The sequence below is a fragment of the Pseudophryne corroboree genome, chromosome 5 (assembly GCF_028390025.1).
Source record: "Pseudophryne corroboree isolate aPseCor3 chromosome 5, aPseCor3.hap2, whole genome shotgun sequence".
Lineage (NCBI taxonomy): Eukaryota > Metazoa > Chordata > Amphibia > Anura > Myobatrachidae > Pseudophryne > Pseudophryne corroboree.
Genome location: NC_086448.1, coordinates 620,027,436 through 620,050,785, shown reverse-complemented (window position 1 = coordinate 620,050,785; position 23,350 = coordinate 620,027,436). Strand labels below are relative to the sequence as shown.

Here is a 23,350-nt window from a genome sequence, read left to right as displayed (position 1 = left end):
CTGTTCACCTTGACAAAGGGGCGTGTGAGCCCCGAAACGTTGGTGGTGTTTGTGTGAATACACATTGTTTTTCAGTAAAGACTCCGAGTGCCGCAGATTCTTTCCATTGATATATATATATATATATATATATATACACATGCAGTGCATTGAAAATCTTTTTTTGTGAATTCTGTTCTCATTAAAGAAAAAAGCACAAAACATTGAGGGCCATTCCGAGATGATCATAGCTGTGCTAAATTTAGCACAGCTATGATCATTCACACTGACATGCGGGGGGACGCCCAGCACAGGGCTATCCCGCCCCACAAGTCAGTGCTCCCCCCCCCCCCCCGCAGAAGTGCAAAGGCATCGCACAGCGGCGATGCCTTTGCACTTCAAGAGTAGCTCCTGACCAGCACAGCTTTAGCGTGCTGGACAAGAACTACTCATCGCTCCCCGACCCGCAGCGGCTGCGTGTGCCATCATGCAGCTGCTGCAGCCTGCCCCCCGTTCGATCCGGCCACGCCTGCATTGCCTGGACTGCGCCCACGAAACGGCTTCCAAATGCCGCCGTTCCGCCCCTCCCCCCACTCAGCGACTGCCTCTGTCTGTCTGGCATGCGCCGGTGCATGCGCAGTTCTGAGCCGATCGCACCGCTGTGATAAACTGCAGCGTGCGATCGGGTCAGAATGACCCCCATTGTGTGTTGACATTAGCAATCACTCCAAGATATAGATAGTGATGACTAACAATGACAATCTCTTAAATGGATTGAATATATCAATGGTATAATACACAACTAGTGTGAAAAGTCACATGGGTTCAAATACAAAGGTAACAAATTTGAAAGAGGGTAGAGATTAAAAAGGAGGGGAGGGGAAGACAAAAGGGAGGGAATCAAAGAAAGCAGACCAGTGTAGTCTTAGCGGAAACCTGGAGTGTGTAGAAGGGCTAGGTTCCCTGTAACTACTGTAAGTACCTGAGACTATGTAGGTAGAGCAATAGCCATGTAGGTTTTATACGCATTCAATGATTTATAGTCTAACCAGTGAGACAAGTTCATGTGAAGTCAGAAAGATTGTCAGCTGAGGATAACAAGATGTCCTCCATAGACATAAAACAGCGAATTTTCCAGAACCAACTTTTACATGTCGGAGGATTTGTGGAATTCCACAATGTGGAGATAGTGGAGCGAGCAGCATTGCTGAAGTAGCAGAGGAGCGATTATTTATATTTTGCCACAGGTAAGGGAGAATGACGCAGCAGCCAGAAGGCTGGGTCAGCAGGAACGGATACCATGAAACTCGGAGTAATGTACGTGTAGCAATTTGGAGAAGTTTGGAGAAAATAAAGTAGTTTAGGGAATGTGTTAATTTTAACTACATTCGGTTTGCCTAGCCAGGAGTGCTGTTTCAGATGCCAGTTATTAAAGTCTATACGTATGGAAGAGAGTAGTGAATCATAATTCATGTGAATAGCTGAGACATATTTCTAGTAGTTTAACCCAAAGGCAAGTAATATGATCTGGATGCCAAGTAAATGGAAAGACATGCTGTAGTCCACTAATAGTGGTTTTTGGAGAGGATATATTAAGTGCTCTGGATTTTGAAATACTCATTTTAAAGTTAGTTTTCCAAATTTCTCAAATTCTAACATTAAATGTGGGAGAGAGGTGACTGAATGGGATATAATAGCCAATAAATCATCAGCAAATAATGCCAATTTATGTTCATCGCCCCCAGCCCAAATTTCAGATATGTGAGGGTTGCCGCTTTAAGCTCTCGCTATGCAAAGCATGGATATCAGTGGGGATAATGGGCAACATTGTCTGATGCTAATGAAAAATGGATCTGACAAGGCACAGTTAACTCGAACTCTAGCTGACAGAGCTGTATCGAGTGACAGAATTTTTTGGAGGGCAGAGTTCCCAATCCCATGTGTCCAAGGACAGACCCCGTAAAGGTCCAGCTAATCCTGTCAAATGCCTTTTCAGCATCACTTGACAGTAAACTGGTGGAAACTTTACTCTGTGATGCTAGATGAGTCAAATTCAGGACCTTGGTCATGTTGTCTCAAGCCTCTCAACCACAAACAAAACCAACCTGGTCCCCATGAATTAATTGCAGTAAGAAGGAATAAGCCTGTTCACTCTCATCTTTGCATACATTTTAAGATCCACATTGAGAAGTGATATTGGTCTGTAGCTTGTACACAAGGAGGGGTTCTTATCTGATTTAGGGATGATGGTGATGTGGGCTTTTAGGGATTGTTTGAAGAACTGGGTGTCTTTGGAGATAGCATTAAAAGCTTGGAGAATCATGGGGGCGAGCTTGTCTTTAAAGGTTTTGTAGTAGCCTATGGTGAAACCATCAGGGCCAGGACTTTTGCCTGAGGGAGATGAGGAAATAGCCTGCTCTACCTCCTGCAAGATAAAAGGGAGTTCTAGAGACTCCTTATCAGAGGGAGAGTTGGAAAATTCACCGAAGAGAGGTAATCTAAAATCTCTGCGGGGGGACGGAGGGTGGGTTGAACGAGTGCTAGGTAGATTATACAATGTAGAGTAATATTGCTTAAAGTATGAAGCGATGTTAGGTGTCTGTGAGTATATTGTGCCAGAATCATCCTTGATAGTGTGGATAAAGCCAGTTGCTCACTGTGCACGTAAGACTCTAGCTAACAATCTCCCTGGTTTGTTATCCCACTGACAGAAGTGATTTCTACACCTCCACAGTGATAGTTTAATATGGTCTGATAGCAGTTTCTTGAGTGCTGCTTGCACCTCGGTCAACTCAAGGTAGACATCTCCAAATAACGAGGATCTGCTGAAGTAAGGCTTTTCTTTGCAGGTTTTTTATTTCTTGATATAGGATCCTATTTGGATTTAGTTACCCCGGATCACACATTTATGTGCTTCCCAGAGTGAGAGTTTAGAGAGAGTTTAGGGACATCAGGAGTATCATTGTGATCAAGATAATCTATAATAGCAGAATCTATCCACACTATTACAATAAGCATCTTGCAGAAGAGACTTGTTACGAAACCAAGTCCATTGTGTGAAGGAAAATCTAGACAATGACAGGGTCATCGATATGGGGGGGTGGTCCGACCATGTGATCGGACCGATCGCTGCATCAGAGAGCAGGTGGAGATGTCAATGGCTTAAAAATAAGTAATCCAGTCAGGAGTAGACATTGTGGGGTAGGGAGTGAAAGGAATAGTCACGAGCAGTAGGTGATAATAATCTTCTAAATCAAATTTAATTCTTTTTTCAAGAACGTTTTCTGTCACAACTTCTATAAAATATGACCCATTTATTTATAGGCCACTGCATAAATTCACAGTGCAGTACAGTGGGGGAGTAGAGTGTATATAACAAAGGTTACATCACGGTAACTGGCAATCAGTAGAAAGATGAGGTGAGGAAGGAGATGTGGATGGAAATGATGTGTCTGGAGAGATTATTGAGGTAATAAAATGGTGGTTGAGGTGAAGTAAGGTGTGCTAGACATCATGAGAGATGTGGGGCACATGAGGGAAGGTAAGGATAGGAGAAAAAGCTAGGATGGGAGAGCTAGGGAGGGAGAATGTTTGGGGAGCGGAGGAGCGATGAGGGTAAGAGGTCAACGACAGGCTGAAGATGTGAAATATTATATTTCCATTTAATACTCACCTAATGGATTAAGCACATTTATAATGGAACTGTTTATTCAGTAATATACAAAGCCATTGACAGTCATCATACTGCATACATATATCAAAGATCCCTATGTGAATTGAGTTACCGTCATGCCTCAGGTTTCTACCAGTCATATTAAGAGATGCATTTAATAATTTCTGCTGGTGTGCACTACAAATAGAAGACAGGTGCGTGGACTTACAAAGAGTCTTTCTTTGACCAGATTCACCATTGCATAAGGTGTTGATCTGGGCTTAGACAGTTTTGAATGATATGTGGCAGGTGTCCATGTGACAATCAAAACGTTTTTTTGGTGCATAGGCTTTTGCAGCTTTAATAGGCTTAGAACTACAATTTCCACAAACTCAAAGTCAATGTTTAGCTCACTGTGGAGAGAGCCAGTTTGTGTCTCGAGAGATAGAGCCAATAAGGAAGCACGTATCTGAGAGCTGATGCCCACTGGTAAGAAAGCATCAGAGGAGCACCTGCTGCCCTAACAGAATGGTAATTCCAGAGATAATGGCCTGTTAGAGAGTATGGATGCCCTCCGATTTTGGCCAGGTTCGTTATTGATCTTTGATGGGCAGGTTTTATTTCCTTGTTGCTGTCAGGGGCGTGCCTATTCACCCAGCTGCCTAAAGTGGCAACAGAAGTGGCACATTTCTCACCCTATACCCTACACCCTAATAAAACTATTGTAAACATTTGTAAATGAACAGTCTGTACTATAATAGACATTCTCACTGCTTTTTGTGATATACACTTTTACAGCATAAGCATTCATTTTAGATATTATCATTAGCTAACCAGATCTACAAATATTGCTGTTAATACCTAAAATACATAGAAATAAGCCACATTATTCTCATGAGCTCTTATTTATAACATATTACACAGCGCTGCACATTGAAGTGATAATAAGACAAGTTACATGCAATGACAAGAAACAACATCTTACCCTGTATGCTCTGTCGCTTATGGGTTTAACATTGGCTTCCTGCCATTGTTCTGGGACCCCATCCACAACCTCTCGATAGTTGATGTAGTAGCCTTGAATGTCCACACCGCCGGTGACTTTGGGCTGCTTCCAACCAATCACCATGGAGTCACATACACTCTCGAGAACAGTGATGTCATAAGGGGCGGAGGGAGTTGCTGTTTTTTACATGAATATTAGACAAGTAGGTTTGGTTTATTTGTTAGAGGATCAACTTTAAAAAATATCACTTAGATTAGGTAACAGTCTGAGGATCACATGTTAATGTGAAATAAAGCAGTGTAAGGGAATTGTCCTTTATAAACAACGCAATGTGTAAAACAGTGAGCGAATTAAATGTTTTTATAGTGAGAGCATTTTACTAAAGACCAGTGCAAACAGACAGGTGCAATGACCTTTGATTATCACACAGATAACATGGAATTCTAGATTACAGTCCATAGCTCTTAGCTAATAGCTATACAAGTAAGTCCAACAGATAACATTTTACAAATAGTTTTCTCCCAGCACAGAACTGGTCCCACGTGTTCTCAAACATGGTTATCCTTAAAATATGACATGTTCTAGATATAAATAAGAAATACTGCCTGAGAATAACGTTTTTCACAATTAATGCTAGGTTCTGTTGCATGGAGAAAACAAATCTCAGTATTATCTTCAACATATTTTAATTGTAGCCTTTGGAAACAACTAATAAAAATATATGAATGCCTTCCCATATAAAGAAGTCCCATGTATTACAATCATGTACTAAAAAGATCTAAACATACAGTAATAACTGTCCTCACATGTGAATATTTAGGTACAATTGTCATACAATAAATAAAATACATTAACTGCAGCCACTATAATTATAGATTTATTGATAGATGGGTTTACACTTCTCTGGATGGAAGCAAATTTGCAATTGATATACATTATACAAAACAGTGTTATTTACAGAAGAAACTTGCCTAGTATGGAACTGATACTGTGGGGGACATATATCTAACCTTGGAGAAAGATAAAGTGGAGAGAGAGTAAGTACCAACCAATTAGCTTCTGTCATTTTTCAAACACAGGGGGATATGTACTAAGCATTGAAAAGAATAGAGAAGTGAGCCAGTGGAGAAGTTGCCCATGGCAACTAATCAGCATTTAAGTAACATTTATAATTTGCATACTTTAAAATTATACAGAGCAGCTGATTGGTTGCCATGGGCAACTTCTCCACTGGCTCATTGCTCCACGCTTATCACTGCTTAGTACATGTCCCCAACAACCTGTAAAATGAAAGTTAGAAGCTAATCGGTTGGTACTTTATCTCTCTCCACGGTTTGATACATGTCCTGCACAGTAGTAGTTGCATACTAGGCAAGTTAATGTATTTTTCCCCTACTATGTATAAGGCAAATAAGTCATAACATGTAATCTGTGATATAGTTATATAAATAGCCATAATCATTGCACCTGGAGTTCCGGGATGAGGAAAACATTCTATACTTACCTGATACAGGAACTACATTTGGGGTTATTCATTAATCTGTCATATTTTTACATAATCATTTTGTGACAAACTAAAATATGGAATCTGAAAATGCTGGTGTAGTGGAATGGGGTGGTTATATTCTAACCTCTTTATATATAATATGAATATTAGATGCCACTCTAATAGTTCTTTAAAAATTCATGAAATAATAGCAAAATAGTTCTACAGGATTTCTGAATGACATCAGTACTCTCACCTGGTAAATTATAACATCATCACTTTATTATAAGCGATAACGTCATTACTCTGCCTTCAAAATTATCTTAGAGAATTGCTTTCACTTATCTCAGCTTTCTTTAAGACACGTTTTATTCTACTTCTCTCTCCCAAAGTTATAATAAACAGTAGGTGCATTTGTGTGTCAGCGAACAGCAATAGATAAACATTAAGGCAATAAAGAAAGGAAACTATATCAGTCACTTGTGTTTCATTATTCTATAACAGTTTAATGAATAACCATCAGTCTGTCTGTACTTACAAAAAAATCATGTTTTACTTACCAAACCTTTGTAAACAGGAACATGCTAAAATTAAGGTGTTTTCAGGAAAACACTGATTTCTGTAACCGAGCAATGACTTCCCTACTTACCTGTACATACCCCCTACATACATCATATGGCCCAAGACACCGCAACTGCCGTAAGAAAGTTATTGGAAGTATTTGGAACCCACAATCATGCGACTGGTAACAGAGGCAAATCAGTACACTTAGTTACAATTACAGAGACCTGTGCAGTTTATAGATAATAGATTCCCAGATATAGGTGCCACTCAGAAATGAATGGAGAACAACAGCAATGAGCTTGATGCTACATTCATTTACTGAAAGCTGCTTTAGTTCTCCATGATTTGCGTCTGAGTGCTCCTGTATCTGTGAGTATTCTGTGTCTGTGGTTCAATAGATCTACAGTAAAAAGATAGACAGTCAATAGCGCGACCTCAAATGGTCGACATACAAAATATCAACATGGAAAAGGAATACAGTAGAATAAGTCAACAGGGTCAAAAGGTCGACATGAAAATGGTCGAAACAAGGTTTTTATTTTTTGTTTTTTTTGTTTCATTTTGTATGTTTCACCATATCTGAGAAAAATTAGTGGAAACGTGTATACTCGTGGGCTCCCTTGAAAGCCACGCTTCGGGCAAGGCACCTCGATGCGCTTGGCATAGGTTACTATTCCCAGTCATAGTCCATGTGGATAGTAAATGATGAAAAAGTTTAAAAAGTAAAACAGTTTTTAAAAACAAACTGTAGTAGACCTTTTGGACCTGTCGACGGTCAACCTCAAGCACTGTGTACCTTTTATCTGTAAACCTTTTGAGCCTGTCAACCTTTTGCATTTGACCATTCGGGGATGACCTATTGACTGTCTATCTTTATAATGTAGATCTATCAACCGGATACCGTGTAATCGTGGGGAATGCACCGAAGCAACTTATGCACCTTTATAACTGGGATTTTTATATTTTTTATATATATATATATATATATATACACACATACTGTATTCACTGTATGTGTGTTATTTTAATTCTGAGAATATTGTGCCTCATTACTGCAGAATGCTATCAAACATTTAGAAATACACATGAATGTCACGATACTGATTTATTTGTTGTCTCCTGTTATACAGGGTGTTATACAGGGTGTATCCATACATAAGTTTTCATACATCAGATGGTCAAACTATGTGGGTCAGTGCTACAAATAATGTGAGGGTTACAGTTATGGTTAATTGAATGGTAAGTAGTTTGCAATTGGTTCTCAAGAGAACAGACGCCTATACTAAATATTTTGCTAAGTGTTTGTAATATGTTAGCAATGGATAATACACATATTCTTTGTATTGTGTGTGTGTGTGTGTGTGTGTGTGTGTTTTCAGTAAAACATCTACATTGTATATTGTGCAAGCTAATTTTATAATGTAGTATAAAGTTTTAGAACATACTACACATCAAAATATTTCTATGTGAAGTTCTCAATTTTATGTAGGGTCAGGGGAATGGGGTGAGCATATTCGTATAACTCACTAATGTTCACTGTTGAATTCATTTGTACTCTACTTAGAAATGTTAAATGACCAAAGTGTCTTGTTTTTCATTACACATTTCAAAGTCTACATGGTATCTGTTTTTTACTTTGAGATATGAACAGAATACTATGCTACCAGAAAATATGTTCTTCAAAGCTTGACTTTATTTTATCATTAGTTAATTACAGGCACATCAATGTTTTGTGGTAAACATTACTATAACAAGTTTATCAATGCATGCAGACATCAAAACAACTTTTCACGAAAATTGTTTTTTTTTGTTTATTTTTTTTAAAACATTTAACATTGGCGTAAATGCTTTAAATTCATGACATTGACAGGCAAAAATGCAAAGTGAAATATTAGTTAACACAAAGTGATCTAATCATATACATGCATGGGATCTCTTATCCAGAAACCTATTATAGAGACTTTTTGAACCAGAAGGCATCCAAATAAATAATTGCTGCTGCTGGATACTGATATCATATATATATATATATATATATATATATGTATAGCAATTAGTTATAGTGGCTAGCTTTCACTGACACGTACTGTATGCAGGGCCATCTTAACAGCGTTGTAGGCCCTGGGCAATGCAATGAACCCGGTCCCCTACACACCCATTCACGTGAACCAATTAAAAAATACTCATAAGATACCCCTCCTGTGGTCCTGTGCCGTGTCTCATACGGTGAATGGCTATCGGCAGTGATTAGTGGATAGCTCCAGCCATCCACCAATAAGCCATTCACTGTCTGACTGCAGGCTGGGAGGCAGATGGGGAATGTTGCCTCAGTGCTCTGATTGCATGACCACCAACCACTCCTGCTCAGAGGTACCTAGAATTATGGGGCCCTGGGCAGCTGCCCATTGAGCCTATATCTTATTATAGCCCTAACTTTAAGCACTGTAAGAAAATTAAAGAGTAGTGTAATGCTACTGGCAGTTTGGGAAAAGACATTGATCATTTTAAAATGTAATCTATATAATAATCTTCTACGGTCTGTCCCATCTCGAACATGCATGCATATTGGGGGACAGGGTGCATGCCCATTGGTTCCAATTAGTAGGGAGACGGGACAGACCCTAGCCTAGCAGGAGAGGAGGAGGAGGACCTGGTCCACAGGGAATGTGGTAAGTATGGACAGACCTGGGGGTGAGGCAGAGCGTAGAGCATTGCGGTACAGGAGTGCAGGCAGAGAAGGGGGAGGAGCGGGACAGGGCAAGGGGGATAGAGAAGGGGTGGGACAGAACAAAAAGTGGAGTAGTCGATAGAGAGGGGGTGGGGGAGACTAGTTAAAGAGGCTGAGTAGCCATTAGAAAGGGGGCATGGCGGGACAGAACCAGAAGCGGAACAACTGATAGGGCGTGGTGCTGGACAGTACAGGAGGTGAAACAGCCAATAGAAAGGGGGTGTGGCGGAGCAGTGAACAGACACTGAGGTGACCCAGCATATGGCAGGTCCTTTTACTATATTTATTTTATTATAGTACACCAAATTCCAGAAGACCTCCTTATTCTAGAAGCCATCAAGTCTCCAGATATTAGACCTCATACATCTACTACGTGATTCACATGCAACAATACACGTTTTATTACGATGACATGTAAGTTCATGTGACATTCCTATTTGTATGCAATAATCTGCTGGGCATTCAGGGTTGCCCTATATCTATACACACTTTACAACAACACCCTCTATTATAACAAGGTTCTGAAAGTTCTTTAAGTGACAGAGGTACAAAATGGCACCAACTCCAGATGAAGATTTGCAAAAGGTCACAAATGTAAGGGCATCGGGAGCAGGAGTGTAGCACCAGCAGGATGTCCCCTACAGCTCCACCTGCTGGTGTGCTATGTAATATCTTTTAGCTGCCTGAGCCGGTATTGTGCAGACTCAGTGATAGTATGAGCACTATTTACGTGGTTTTAAAAGCAATAAATACATTTCAGAGAAACACCCAAATTGTTTTGTAATTCATGTCTGGTTACCTTTGTGTGAGATGATCACTATAACAGTATAGAATGAGTTTTATTGCACAACAGTTACTAGTGATTATCAATTTGCATTTTCTTAGTAGAATCGTGTAGATGTTGTTTGGATGGTGAGCTGTGTATTCCAAATGACATCAATTATAATACCACAAATTACTCTCAAGACTCTTAACTACTAGGAAAATTGTTAGAAACTTAGATGTAATAACTTGATTTATTAATGTTACTTCTCCAGATTTTATTTTATTTTCTATTATTATTCCTCTGGCACAGTGTTTCTCCACCTGGGATACTGGTACCCACAAGGATGCTCGCCGTGATGCTTCTGTGATGGTGGGGCAGAACCTCCAGGTGGTGATTGGATACATAGGGAAAGCAGTATCCAAGGGAACTCTAGCCCCATACATCATAGGAGGACCCTGATAACAGAATGAAAATATCTATCCCTCTATCTATGTAAAAGCAGCATAAGGTTTGTGGAATATTGTTTTTTTTTTTGACAATCTTTCAAATTGTAATATGTGAGAAATATATGAGCATATTCTTGTGTCATTAATAAATCTTGTTTACAGTACTTTTGCTTTTATATAGCAATGCCTAAACATTTTATACAAAAGCAATTATATTGCTTACATATGTATTGCTTTGCAAATGTTGTGTGTACAAAGGGTCTGCTTCATGTTTGTGAGTAAAGCTAAAGAAGCAAGTAACTTTGGGGGTCATTCAGATATGGTTGGTGCTGCTACCACTGATGCTTCCTTGGAAGCAGCAGTGATAGCGCTGTATGGAAATGCAGCAGGAGGCATCTATTACAAGCAGACACCTCCTGCTGCAGTAGTGATCTGAGCTGTGTCCCAGGATGTGGCATCAGGGGTTCACTACGGCTGGCCGGCGGTCGGGCTCCCGGCGACCAGCATCCCGGCGCCGGGAGCCCGACCGCCGGCTTACCGACAGCTTGGCGAGCGCAAATGAGCCCCTTGCGGGCTCGCTGCGCTCGCCACGCTACGGGCACGGTGGCGCGCTACGCGCGCCACACTATTTTATTCTCCCTCTATGGGGGTCGTGGACCCCCACGAGGGAAAATAATTGTCGGTATGCCGGCTGTCGGGCTCCCGGCGCCGGTATACTGAGCGCCGGGAGCCCGACCGCCGGCAAACAGAAGACCACCCGGCATCAGATTACTCTCACACCATCAGGAGGCATATGGCATCTGTGGTGTCACGCAAGCCACCTGTCACAGAGGCCAGGAAATCTGTGTCCTATGACGGAGATCCCTGGCCTCTTCCCACCCCCTAAACAACAGCCACACACCTTCATTTTCACAAAAGGAGACTGGCACTGCCCCCCAATCTGCAGCAGACTGTCAACACTGACAGAATGCTGCCGTCCTGCTTCCGAAATTGGGGGACCCATTCGTGCAGAACAGGTCCTGTGCATGTGCAAAGTACAGAATATCGATACTATGCGCATGAGATCGCTACAGTGACCAAACCTGAATGACCCCCTTGGTGTCTTGAACAAACCATGTTGCCATGCAATGGGAGCAAATACATGTATATTGTTTCTATGCAGGGTAAATACTGGCTACTTTATTTTTACACTGCAATTTAGATTTCAGTTTGACCACGCCCCACCCAAATCTAACTCTTTCTGCACGTGTTACATCTGCCCCACCTGCAGTGCACATGGTTTTGCCCAGTTGCCTGCTTTTTTCTTTTCTTATAAACATGAATCAGGCCCAAATAACACAAATGGCCTGCCAGGGAGTACCCAGGTGGAAATTACTGAGGACCCCTGCTCTAATACACTGCTTTTGGCCTATAAGCAGGGGGATTTGCTTTTTTGATTGCTATGGTAATTGATGTCAACAATTATATGAAGATAATTACATTATGCCGTTGTTTCCTGTGCATATAATGAATTGGGTCGGCCCTGGTTTATGGAGTCAGCTGTCACTTACTTTGCTGCTCTGTTCCTCCTTTCTGTGGCAAGTGTGTGGTAGCCATGGACTCATTGCTTGCACTTATATTACTTACTCCTGCAGGTCCAGGATTACCACCTTTACTGGGTGAGACATTTTGTGTAATAACACTGCTATCTGGCAGTGCATCTGTGGTGGGGGAATGCTGTGTGGACTCATGCTTGACCTCCCGGCATGCAGGGGAGTCTGTTAGCCCATCAGCAATAGCATTCAGATCAGGGCACGCACCATGTGGCAATCCTCCCCCTACAGCATCCAGAAGAATACAAAGACATTGTTATTCATACTGTACATTCACCTGTCCATTATACATGCAGTGAGCAATAGAGGGTGACGCCTCTACAACACCACTCTGTTGCTCAGTGTCTACAGCAGAGTAATGCAGACCACACAGCACACACTTCATTACACACATATACCTACTACAGAAATATGTTACAGTGTGAACTGGTTTATGTCAGATTATTAGAGAATATTGGGCTGATGCAGAGTTTACATGACATAATTTACAGTATAGATCTCTCTGCACTTTTGCTTTAATCATTTACTCCTATTTTGCTGCCACCTCTGCATAACATTATAGAATGCTCTGGTTGTCAGAGAATGTTGTATAGCTCCAAGTGAAAATCATGTTCCTGTATTTGTGTTGCATCAGGGGTGTAAGTATAATCTTAAAAACAGCCCAAATTATAATAAATCAGGGACTGGGAATATACTTGGACAGTTTTTTTTCCATCTTTAATATCAAATATGAAATGACTTGTGCTCTAGTGTGTGATCAGGCACATGTGTCATGTGTCATCAGGCACATGTGTCACGTGTGTCATGTGAGAGCCCATGGTATGACCATTACTCAGCCAGCCCGCAATAGTTTCTGCTACATGTATATACAGTAAGTGTCAACTGCTGTAGACACTTATAAGTTCTTAAACTATATTTGGCATTAATATGACCCAAGTGCTTCGACAGTTGATAAAAGTGACATCTCTGTGACCTACTGCACCCATTTGCTGAAGACATGCCAACAATTACTGTATGCTTGAGCTCAAGGCCAGATTTAATAGTCATTTTGTTCCCAGGGGTGCTAAGAACTTAGAGGCAGCCATCTGGTTCCCATCCTAACCTCTAAAGTACCTTGTCACCACAATGTAGAGCTGTATTAACAACAGGGCACCTGGGTCGACTATCCAGGAACCCCCAGACACGCATAGCTACATCAACAATGTGGGAGCACTGTGGCATATGTGAGCTGGGCATGTGGCATAATGTGGTGTGGGGGCATTTCAGCGTGTTTACCACATTTGTGGTTCTGGAGTATTTACACATTACACTTTTTATCAATGTTCCCGCCATATCATATTGATAATTTTATGGATAGTGGCCCCCTCATGTTAGTTTCCCTGATGCCCCATTAACCTTAATCCAGCCTTGCCACCATGAATCTACTTTGTCCCGGGTGCACAGTGATGGTCATTACAAGGAAAGGCTATATACAAGGATATTGATCTAATGACTAAATAATACAGCCACAAATGATGTATAAATGAAAATCTATTTATATTATCCTTTACCAAACACTTCCCTCAATAATAATATATAAGTTGATCTGTGCTTTGCAGTACACAGATCCTAAGTGGCTGATAATTAATGATATAGAAGATGTTGCAATAGTGAATATTGATTTAATTGATGGAATATTTGTGACTGTAATCTGATGACACTGAAGGCATTGTGTTGCTTATGTGGGGTCAATGGAGACAAATATATGAAGAGGCACTTCTCCTGGTATACTGTATATACTGTTAAAGCAGAGTTTACTGTATATACTGTTAAAGCAGGGTGATATATGAAGAGTTTCTGGTTGCTAGAATTTGCGGGGGGAGGGGGGGGGTGCTAATGGCTGGTATACATTAACTTGGTTAATATGGATGGTCTGCATGTTGGAATTATGTATGTGGATCAAAGTTTCAGCGTGAGTGATTAATTGATGGTTGCGGCATAATGTGTTTAAAATTCAGAGATATAAAGCTGCCCCTGCTTATGCTTTAATCACATTGTACTCATGTATTATCATGTTGTCAATAGTACGATCATATTACTTATTATAGCCTTTACCACTGTTTGCAAAAACAATTAATCAATTAACTGTAATACGTACTTATCTAAGGTGACATGTGACGTGCATATCTCACAATGTAACACATTATAAAGACTACGAACAGAAGACGAATATACAGTTAGGAACATGCACAGGCTGCATACCCATACATGAATCATCACCGTGGCATGCAATACGTCAACGCTAGAAGCATGCAATAATTTTCTTAGATAGACATGTCAGTGTGTATAATAATTAGACTCGCAAGTACATGACAGTTAAGGTGTAACATACTGAACCATGAAGTCAGGATTTCCATCCATTGATGCCAGAAGAGGAAAAATGTGGTTTCTGACACAGCGGGAAGCTAAGAACACCCCGGGTGGTGAAATGTGTACACAGACAGAAAAAACATCACAGACTAACAATGATGGGATTGTGATAGAGGATTAATAGTGCCCAGTAGGGAACTGCCATCTGAAAGGAAATGTGGGTAATATAGAAAAGCAATAGCACTGATTAAATAATCATTACTGTAAGTGAATGGAAGGAAGAAAAGCATGATCTGAAGTCAAAACAAAAATCATAAAGATATTAATTAAATGATGTAACAATATAGTTTCTATGAAGTGACTTACCAATGGCGGCTTTGACTTCTATCTGCTCAGAGTCTGAGGAGTAGTCACTGAGTCCAGCTGCATTCACAGCTCTGACCCGGAAGATGTACTGTTCCCCAGTGAGAAGACCATGGCAAATAAATCTGTGCCAATAAGGAGAAATGTGATCTCTTACTTGAGGGAAATCTTGAGTGTGTATCCCAAAGCAAGAGATAGTAAGACTAGGCATGTTACCTTGTAGAATTAAAAAGCAACAAATCTACTCTATTTAGAGATGAGGATATCTCCCAAGGGTCGACTTACTGAACGTCATACTGCCAAATCCAAGGGCCAGTACTCTCTGCTCATTCTCCTTAACCTCTCTGCTGCTTTTGACACTGTGGACTACCCTCTCCTCCTGCAAACTCTTCACTCCCTCAGTCTGCATGATAACTGCACTCTCATACCTGTACTCCTACCTCTCTTACTGTTCTTTCTCCATTTCCTCTCATGATGCCACTTCTCCAACCACTTCCATTATCAGTAAGGGCTAGATTTACTGAACTGTGGGTTTATAGAAGTGGAGATGTTGCCCAGAGCAACCAATCAGATCCTATTTATCATTTATCTAACGCTTTCTAGAAGATGATGGCTATAATCTGGTTGCTATGGGCAACATCTCTACTTCTCTAAACTGGCACCTTAGTAAATATATCCCTAGGTGTCCTCCAAGGTTCTGTGGGATCAGGTTCAATGGTCAACTTTAAGCATGTTGAGTTAAATAATGTTGAGACCACAATATTGAACATCGACATGGTCCGAACTGCTGACGGACCCCAGTTCTACATCCTCACACTGTTGACAGCTTTACTTTGTTGACATCAGAAATGCCGCCATGTGAAGTGTTGACATTCTAAAGATGCCAACAGTTAGGGTTAGGCATGAACAGGAAGGTTAAGTACCTGATGTCTTGAAGCCTTCACCTGGGACTGACAAACCGCACCATGAACAGTAAGTGGTGGGGGCTGCAGAGTGAGCGGAAGGTGAGAAGTGGTGGGGGTTGGGGGCCCTGCCTATTCTGACAGTCCTGGGCCCAAGAAATTCTGATGGCAACCCTGTTGCCAGGTCCCAGAAGAAGACAATGGAGACGCCACTGCCGCCAAGAGAAGGTAAGAGACCACTAGACCACCAGGGATGGTCATGTCATGTCGACATATTATCAAGGTAGACATAATGAAAGTCAACATGATCATGGTTGACATGCTGAGCATGCTGACATGCTGCATGTTGCCAGTTTAACCCTGTTGACATGATGACTGTTGACAGGATAATTGACCCTTTCTCACCTTGGATTTATGGAAACATTGGGTCTTATAGCGTAGGAGATGTACATGCCCACATGGCACTCACCACACCCATATAGCAATGATCATGCCCTCATGGCACTGGTCATATCCACAAATACTGACCACACCCACAAAGCACTGGCACTCTGATTATAACAATAGACCTTTGATCATTTTCAGCCACAGCCCTTAATCTGATCCTGTGTTCATGTACATTGTAATGCTTTGAAGACCTCATTTAGCACCATCTCTTTATTAATAGCAGATGGATAACTTTTATGAGTGACTTATTTCTATGATGCCATTGTCTAAGCAGGTACATCATATACCAAATTAAAGCACTGTAATTGGTTGCTGCGTTTCGGGGTTATGTGGCAAAATGTCCACTTGTCATTTACAATGCTTCACCATTATGTTCTGGGAAATGTGACAGTTGGCAAACTATCCCTGTGCACCTGTTGGGTGACCTGGAACATGTGACCTACTGAGTGGTCTGAACACTGTGATAGTTATTTGCAGCCACCCACTAAGCATGGATTTTGCAAGTCCTAAGGGGGTGAAAAGGAGTAAAATGTTCTGCCCAGCAAATATAAAAATAATAATTGTATCAACTTGTAATTTAAGGTGAGTATCTGCATTTTTGTTTATACAAAAAAGTACTGTTTGGAATAATGTTGATTAGTAACATCTACTGCATACAATTTCTGACACTTGGTGGCGATGTAGCAAACTTCCTCAATCGCGAAGAAGCTGAGAAATTGCCCATAGCAACGAATCAGCTAGTACAGTGCATCCGGAAAGTATTCACAGCGCTTCACTTTTTCCACATTTTGTTATATTACAGCCTTATTCCAAAATTGAATAAATATTTTTTTCCCCTCAAAATTCTACACACAATACCCCAGAATGACAACGTGAAAAAAGTTTTTTGGAGATTTTTGCAAATTTATTAAAATTAAAAAACTAATGCTACGTACACATTATGCGATCTCATATGATACAATATCGTATGATATTGTATAAGATATCATATCAGATCAAATCGTGTGTACACACTACAAACGATGTCAAACGATGTCTAGAAACAAAGTCATCACTGGAGTTCAAAACCACACAATATCACCTCATCAAGACTGCATGCAGTCCGACATACGACATCGCATGCGACCCGCGGGAGCGCACATCGTACGTCTGATCGTGCATACACATTATGCAATATCATTTAGGACTGAACAATATCGTTCAGATTGTGAACGATATTGCATAGTGTGTATGGACTATAAAAAATCACATGTACATAAGTATTCACAGCCTTTGCTCAATACTTTGTTGATGCACCTTCGACAGCAATTGCCACCTCAAGTCTTATTGAACATGATGCCACAAGCTTAGCACACCTATCTTTGGGCAGTTTCAGCCATTCCTCTTTGCAGCACCTCTCAAGCTCCATCAGGTTCGATAGAAAGAGTCGGTGCACAGCCATTTTCAGATCTCTCCAGAGATGTTCAATCGGATTCAAGTTTGGGCTCTGGCTGGGCCACTCAAGGACATCCACAGAGTTGTCCTGAGGCCACTTCTTTGATATCTTGGCTGTGTGCTTAGGGTCGATGTCCTGCTTAAAGATAAACCGTCGCCCCAGTCTGAGGTCAACAGCGTTCTGGAGCAGGTTTTCATCCAGGAAATCTCTGTACATAGCTGCATTCATCTTTCCCTTTATCCTGACTAGTCTCCCAGTTCCTGCCAATGAAAAACATCCCCACAGCTGATGCTGCCACCACCATTCTTCACTGTAGGGATGGTATTGGCGTGGTGATGAGTGGTGCCTGGTTTCCTCCAAACATGACGCCTGGCATTCACGCCAAAGAGTTCAATCTTTGTCTCATCAGACCAGAGAATTTTGTTTCTCATGGTCTGAGAGTCCTTCAGGTGCATTTTGGCAAACTCCAGGTGGGCTGCCATGTGCTTTTTTCTAAGGAGCGGCATCCATCTAGCCACTCTACCACACAGACCTGTTTGGTGGATTGATGCAGAGATGGTTGTCCTTCTGGAAGGTTCTCCTCTCTCCACAGAGGAATTCTGTAGCTCTGACAGAGTGACCTTCGGGTTCTTGGTCACCTCCCTGACTAGGGCCCTTCTGCCCCGATCACTCAGTATAGACGGCTGGCCAGCTCCAGGAAGAGTCCTGGTGGTTCCAAACTTTTTCCATTTATGGATGATGGAGGCCACTGTGCTCATTGGGACCTTCAAAGCAGCAGATATTTTTCTGTACCCTTCCCCAGATTTGTGCCTTGAGACAATCCTGTCTCAGAGGTCTACAGACAATTCCTCTGACTTCATGCTTGGTTTGTGCTCAGACATGCACTATTAAGTGTGGGACCTTATATAGACAGGTGTGTGCCTTTCCAAATCATGTCCAATCGACTGAATTTACCACAGGTGGACACAAATTAAGCTGTAGGAACATCTCAAGGATGATCAGTGGAAACAGGATGCACCTGAGCTCAATTTTGTTTTTTATTTTTAATACATTTGCAAAAATCTAAAAAAAAACTTTTTTTTCACGTTGTCATTATGGGTATTGGCCCTCATTCCGAGTTGTTCGCTCGCCTGCTAATTTTAACAGAATTGCTAATAGGCTAAAATCTGGCAGTTCTGCGCATGCGTATGCACAGCAGGGCGCACGCGCTAAGCAAATTTACACAAAACTATGCTATTTTACTCACAGGCGAACAAAGCTTTTCAATCGCTCTGCTGATTGACAGGAAGTGGGTGTTTCTGGGCAGAAACTGGACGTTTTCAGGGAGTGTGCTAAAAAACGCAGGCGTGCCAGGTAAAAACGCAGGAGTGGCTGGAGAAACGGAGGAGTGGCTGGTCGGACGCTGGGCGTGTTTGTGACGTCAAACCAGGAACTAGACGGACTGATGTTATCGCAATCTAGGAGTAGGTCTGGAGCTACTTAGAAACTGCAAGGAAATTGCTTTCGTTAGCAATTCTGCTAAGGGGGGTCATTCCGAGTTGTTCGCTCGTTCTTTTTCATCGCATCGCAGCGATTTTCTGCAAACTGCGCATGCGCAATGTTCGCACTGCGACTGCGCCAAGTAAATTTGCTAAGAAGTTTGGTATTTTACTCACGGCATTACAAGGTTTTTTCTTCGTTCTGCTGATCGTAGTGTGATTGACAGGAAGTGGGTGTTTCTTGGCGGAAACTGGCCGTTTTATGGGAGTGTGTGAACAAACGCTGCAGTTTCTGGCAAAAACGCGGGAGTGGCTGAAGAAACGGGGGAGTGTCTGGGCGAACGCTGGGTGTGTTTGTGACGTCAAACCAGGAACGACAAGCACTGAACTGATCGCACTGGAAGAGTAAGTCTCGAGCTACTCAGAAACTGCACATAAAAATCTTTTCGCAATATTGCGAATACTTCGTTCGCAATTTTGCTAAGCTAAGATTCACTCCCAGTAGGCGGCGGCTTAGCGTGTGCAATGCTGCTAAAAGCAGCTTGCGAGCGAATAACTCGGAATGAGGGCCAATATCAGCAGAATTGCTAATCTTTCGTTAGCAATTGCTAATCTTTCATTAGCAATTCTGCTATGCTAAGATACACTCCCAGAGGGCGGCGGCTTTGTTTGCATTTCTGCTAAAAGTAGCTAGCAAGCGAACAACTCGGAATGAGGGCCCTTGTGTGTAGAATTTTGAGGGAAAAAATTTATTTATTCCATTTTGGAATAAGGCTGTAACATAACAAATTGTAAAAAATGTGAAGCGCTGTGAATACTTTCCGGATGCACTGTACATTATAAAAAAAAATATCGACAGAAGCTGGTTGGGTGGTATGGGCAACTTCTCCGCTCTCTAGGATGCTTACTACATCTCCCTTGATTTGGAGGGCTCAGGATCACACACAGTGCTATACTTATGCAGGATGTGGTCTCACACTGCAGGCAGATCAGGAGATCAGCATTTTGTACATAGGGGATCATTCTGAGTTTATCGCTCGCTAGCTATTTTGTGCAGCGCTGCGATCAGATAGTCGCCGGGGAGTGTATTTTCGCTTTGCAAGTGTGCGAACGCTTGTGCACCCGAGCGGTACAAAAACAGTTTGTGCAGTTTCTGAGTAGGTCTGAACTTACTCAGCAGCTGCGATCACTGTCCAGTCCTGGAATTGACGTCAGACACCCGCCCTACAAACGCTTAGACATGCCTGCATTTTTCCAAACACTCCCTGAAAACGGTCAGTTGCCACCCATAACTTGCGATCGGCTGTGCGAATGGATTCTTCGTTAAATCCATCACCCAGCACCGATCCGCTTTGTACCCGTACGATGCGCCTGCGCATTGCAGTGCATACTCATGTGCAGTTTTGTAGAGGTTTGACCTGATCACAGCGCTGCAAAAAATAGCTAGCATGCGATCAACTCGAAATGAACCCCTCATAGTTTTAGTGTTGTGCTTACAAATGAACTTCGTTGCCACATACTGGGCTCCCTAAAGAAGGACAAGTGAGGGTCAGTATACACTTAGTATGTACGTATATATTTCTCCATGCCCTGTCACTGCTATATGATGCTGGGCTAGATGCGTTATCGCTTGGAAAGTGATAAAATGGAGAGAGAAAAAGCACCAACTCCTAACTGACATGTCACAGGCCTGTTTGAAAAATAACAGGAGCTGGTTGGCTGATAGTTTATCACTCTCCGTTTTATCACTCTTCAAGCGATGATGTATCTAGCCCACTGTCACAGTTCTCTCATAAAGATGATCCCATTTAAAATGTAACTACAGCAGTGTTGTCATGATATACACAATAGAATATCTATTCTCCATCACTGCTAATAACAATAAGGTATCATTTTACCTTTTCCCTTTCACTGGGTTATTGTTGCAGGGTTCCCACTGCTCAGATCCTACGAGACTGGCCTCAATGTAATATCCCACCAGCTCCCTGGCATCCTTGGACTCTGTCCACGTAAGGACCACAGAAGTGTCTGTGTTTCTTGTGGGGACAGGATTACTTGGTGGCTTGGGGATGTCTACAAAAAAAGACAGGTACATTACCGATTGTTATTTTAGGTTAACAGTCAAGGATGGCAGCCTACATAAATGAACTTATTAGGCAAACCTAAAAGCATTAATACGGATAAGAGAGACTGACTGAAGAAAGACATGCATGTGTTCTCTGCTCTATAAGACACAACACCTATATCAATCCCATGATTAACTTCAGGCTCGCTATGACTTACCAAGTTTATCACCCACTACAGTTGACTCTGTTGCCTCTGAGGGTTCTCCGACACCAGCAGAGTTACAAGAACGAACTCTGAAGCTATAAGACTTTCCTTCAGCCAGATCAAACAGAGCAAATCGTGGAGACTTTACTGGGATTTCTGTGTTGACCCTCTGCCAGTTCTCTGTGCCAGCAACAGTCTATGAAAGGTACAAGTGAGCACAACATTATGGATATGCTGTAGAGAAAACACTTACCGTATTTGTTCTTCTTTATTAAATATGCCAAGAATTTATAAAAAGAAAATAAAGTAGAAATAGTTGGTACACTTATTAGTTTAGTTGGGACAGCCCCACCAACTGCCATTGTCCCAAATATCACTAATGTTGGGAAAAAAGTCCAGTTTCCCTGCCACAGATACAAGTGGCAATGCAAGATTCTATTTTTCTTAGGTGGGCAGCCTAGCACCTTGGAAGAACTAGTTATCTTATTGGTGTGACCATGACCCCAGTTTGGTGCAGAAATGCCCTGTTTTTGTGGCAGGAGCTATAAGCACACCAATATGTACCACAACTCTGGCAGTCAGCACATTTGTCTGACTGGCAGGAATTTAGGGGTTATATGTCTCTATACTATCAGTGAGTGCCACGTGAACTTGCCACTGGTGTGTGTGTGTGTGTGTGTGTGTGTGTGTGTGTGTGTCAATGCAAGAGTCTACTTACAGGATTAAGAGGAGGTAAGGACAGTGCTTAGTATTACTAACACTGGGCTCATGTGATTACTTCTGACCAAGGACCTATCTGTGTGGGGTGTGTTCTATATGTCTTTCCATGTGTTATCTCTGGATGCTACCACAGTCTAAACACATAGTGGTAGGTTAATTTTGTTCTGAGTAAATTAGCCCAGTTTGTGTGTCCATGTGATAGGGAACAGAAATTGTAAGCTCCAATGGGCAGGGGAATAAGCTGCATATGAATGATTCAATTTTCTCCATAAAGTGCTCCATAATATATATGCACTATATATATATATATATATATATATATATATATACCAACAAAAATAAAACCACAGCACTCACCACCCCAGAAGCGCCCATGGCCACCTACTCATATTAACTGTGACCACAAGCTTTGTTCATGCACCCCTATGCAAGCCCAATTATCTTAAACCTGAGTCAGCTGTTCTTTAGTAATTTATCAGCCAGTGTCAGGTGACTAGTGTACCTTTAAAAGCCATGGAGTATTTGGCAGATACACATTAAACCAAGTGGGCATATTTGCAGTTATATTATGTGTGATACAGTTGCTAGGTTTTAATTTTTGAGACTCTGTGATAGTGTAGGACCTGCATGAAGACGGGGTACCTTGGCGAGCGGTTTGCAGGCTTCCGTGCATTGGCCAATTCACTAACTAAACCCCCATCATTTATTCATTTATGTATTTATTGATGTTGTGAAAATAAGTGAGCTTGCTTTGGTGAGTGGCTGAACTTTCTGTAGATATATATATATATATATATATATATATATATATATATAAAAATAATATTAAGACCCAGGCATGACCCCATATAATGTGCGACACCCCCAACGTGACATGACATCCCACAACATTGCACGTCTTTGCCCTTTTTCCTGATTTGCACTGGAAAAAAGAAGTGGATGATGTAAGACAATTTATAATTGTAAGATAAAATAAAATAAATGACCCACGGATTAGATGAAAATGGTGGAATGCTTGCTTAAAGTACACCTGTCACTTAGTGGAGGCTGCCATTTTATGGACTGAACAATAATTAATTTGAATGTAACCTATTAATTCAGAAGAATCTTTTACCTCATGAATATTAACTATGATGTGCTTCATGAATTTCTGTAATGGGTTCTAG

General features: G+C 41.5%; 1 protein-coding gene and 1 long non-coding RNA gene across 9 annotated transcripts in view; one reads left to right on the top strand and one right to left on the bottom strand.

Annotated features, from left to right (window-relative positions):
* Positions 1 to 23,350, bottom strand: part of MYOM1 (myomesin 1) — a 194,274-nt gene that overhangs the window by 65,256 nt on the left and 105,668 nt on the right. For all 3 annotated transcript variants that reach the window (XM_063923544.1, XM_063923547.1, XM_063923545.1), the window contains 4 exons: positions 21,477 to 21,660; positions 21,092 to 21,266; positions 14,935 to 15,056; positions 4,617 to 4,813 (listed from right to left, as the gene is read on the bottom strand). In XM_063923544.1, the coding sequence (XP_063779614.1) occupies positions 4,617 to 4,813; positions 14,935 to 15,056; positions 21,092 to 21,266; positions 21,477 to 21,660 (678 nt within the window). The remainder of the gene's footprint in view (positions 1 to 4,616; positions 4,814 to 14,934; positions 15,057 to 21,091; positions 21,267 to 21,476; positions 21,661 to 23,350) is intronic.
* The window catches only part of LOC134928143 (uncharacterized), a 114,690-nt gene that overhangs the window by 119 nt on the left and 91,221 nt on the right, over positions 1 to 23,350 (top strand). For all 6 annotated transcript variants that reach the window (XR_010177834.1, XR_010177836.1, XR_010177838.1 and 3 more), the window contains exon 2: positions 10,491 to 10,689. This is a non-coding gene — a long non-coding RNA (uncharacterized LOC134928143). The remainder of the gene's footprint in view (positions 1 to 10,490; positions 10,690 to 23,350) is intronic.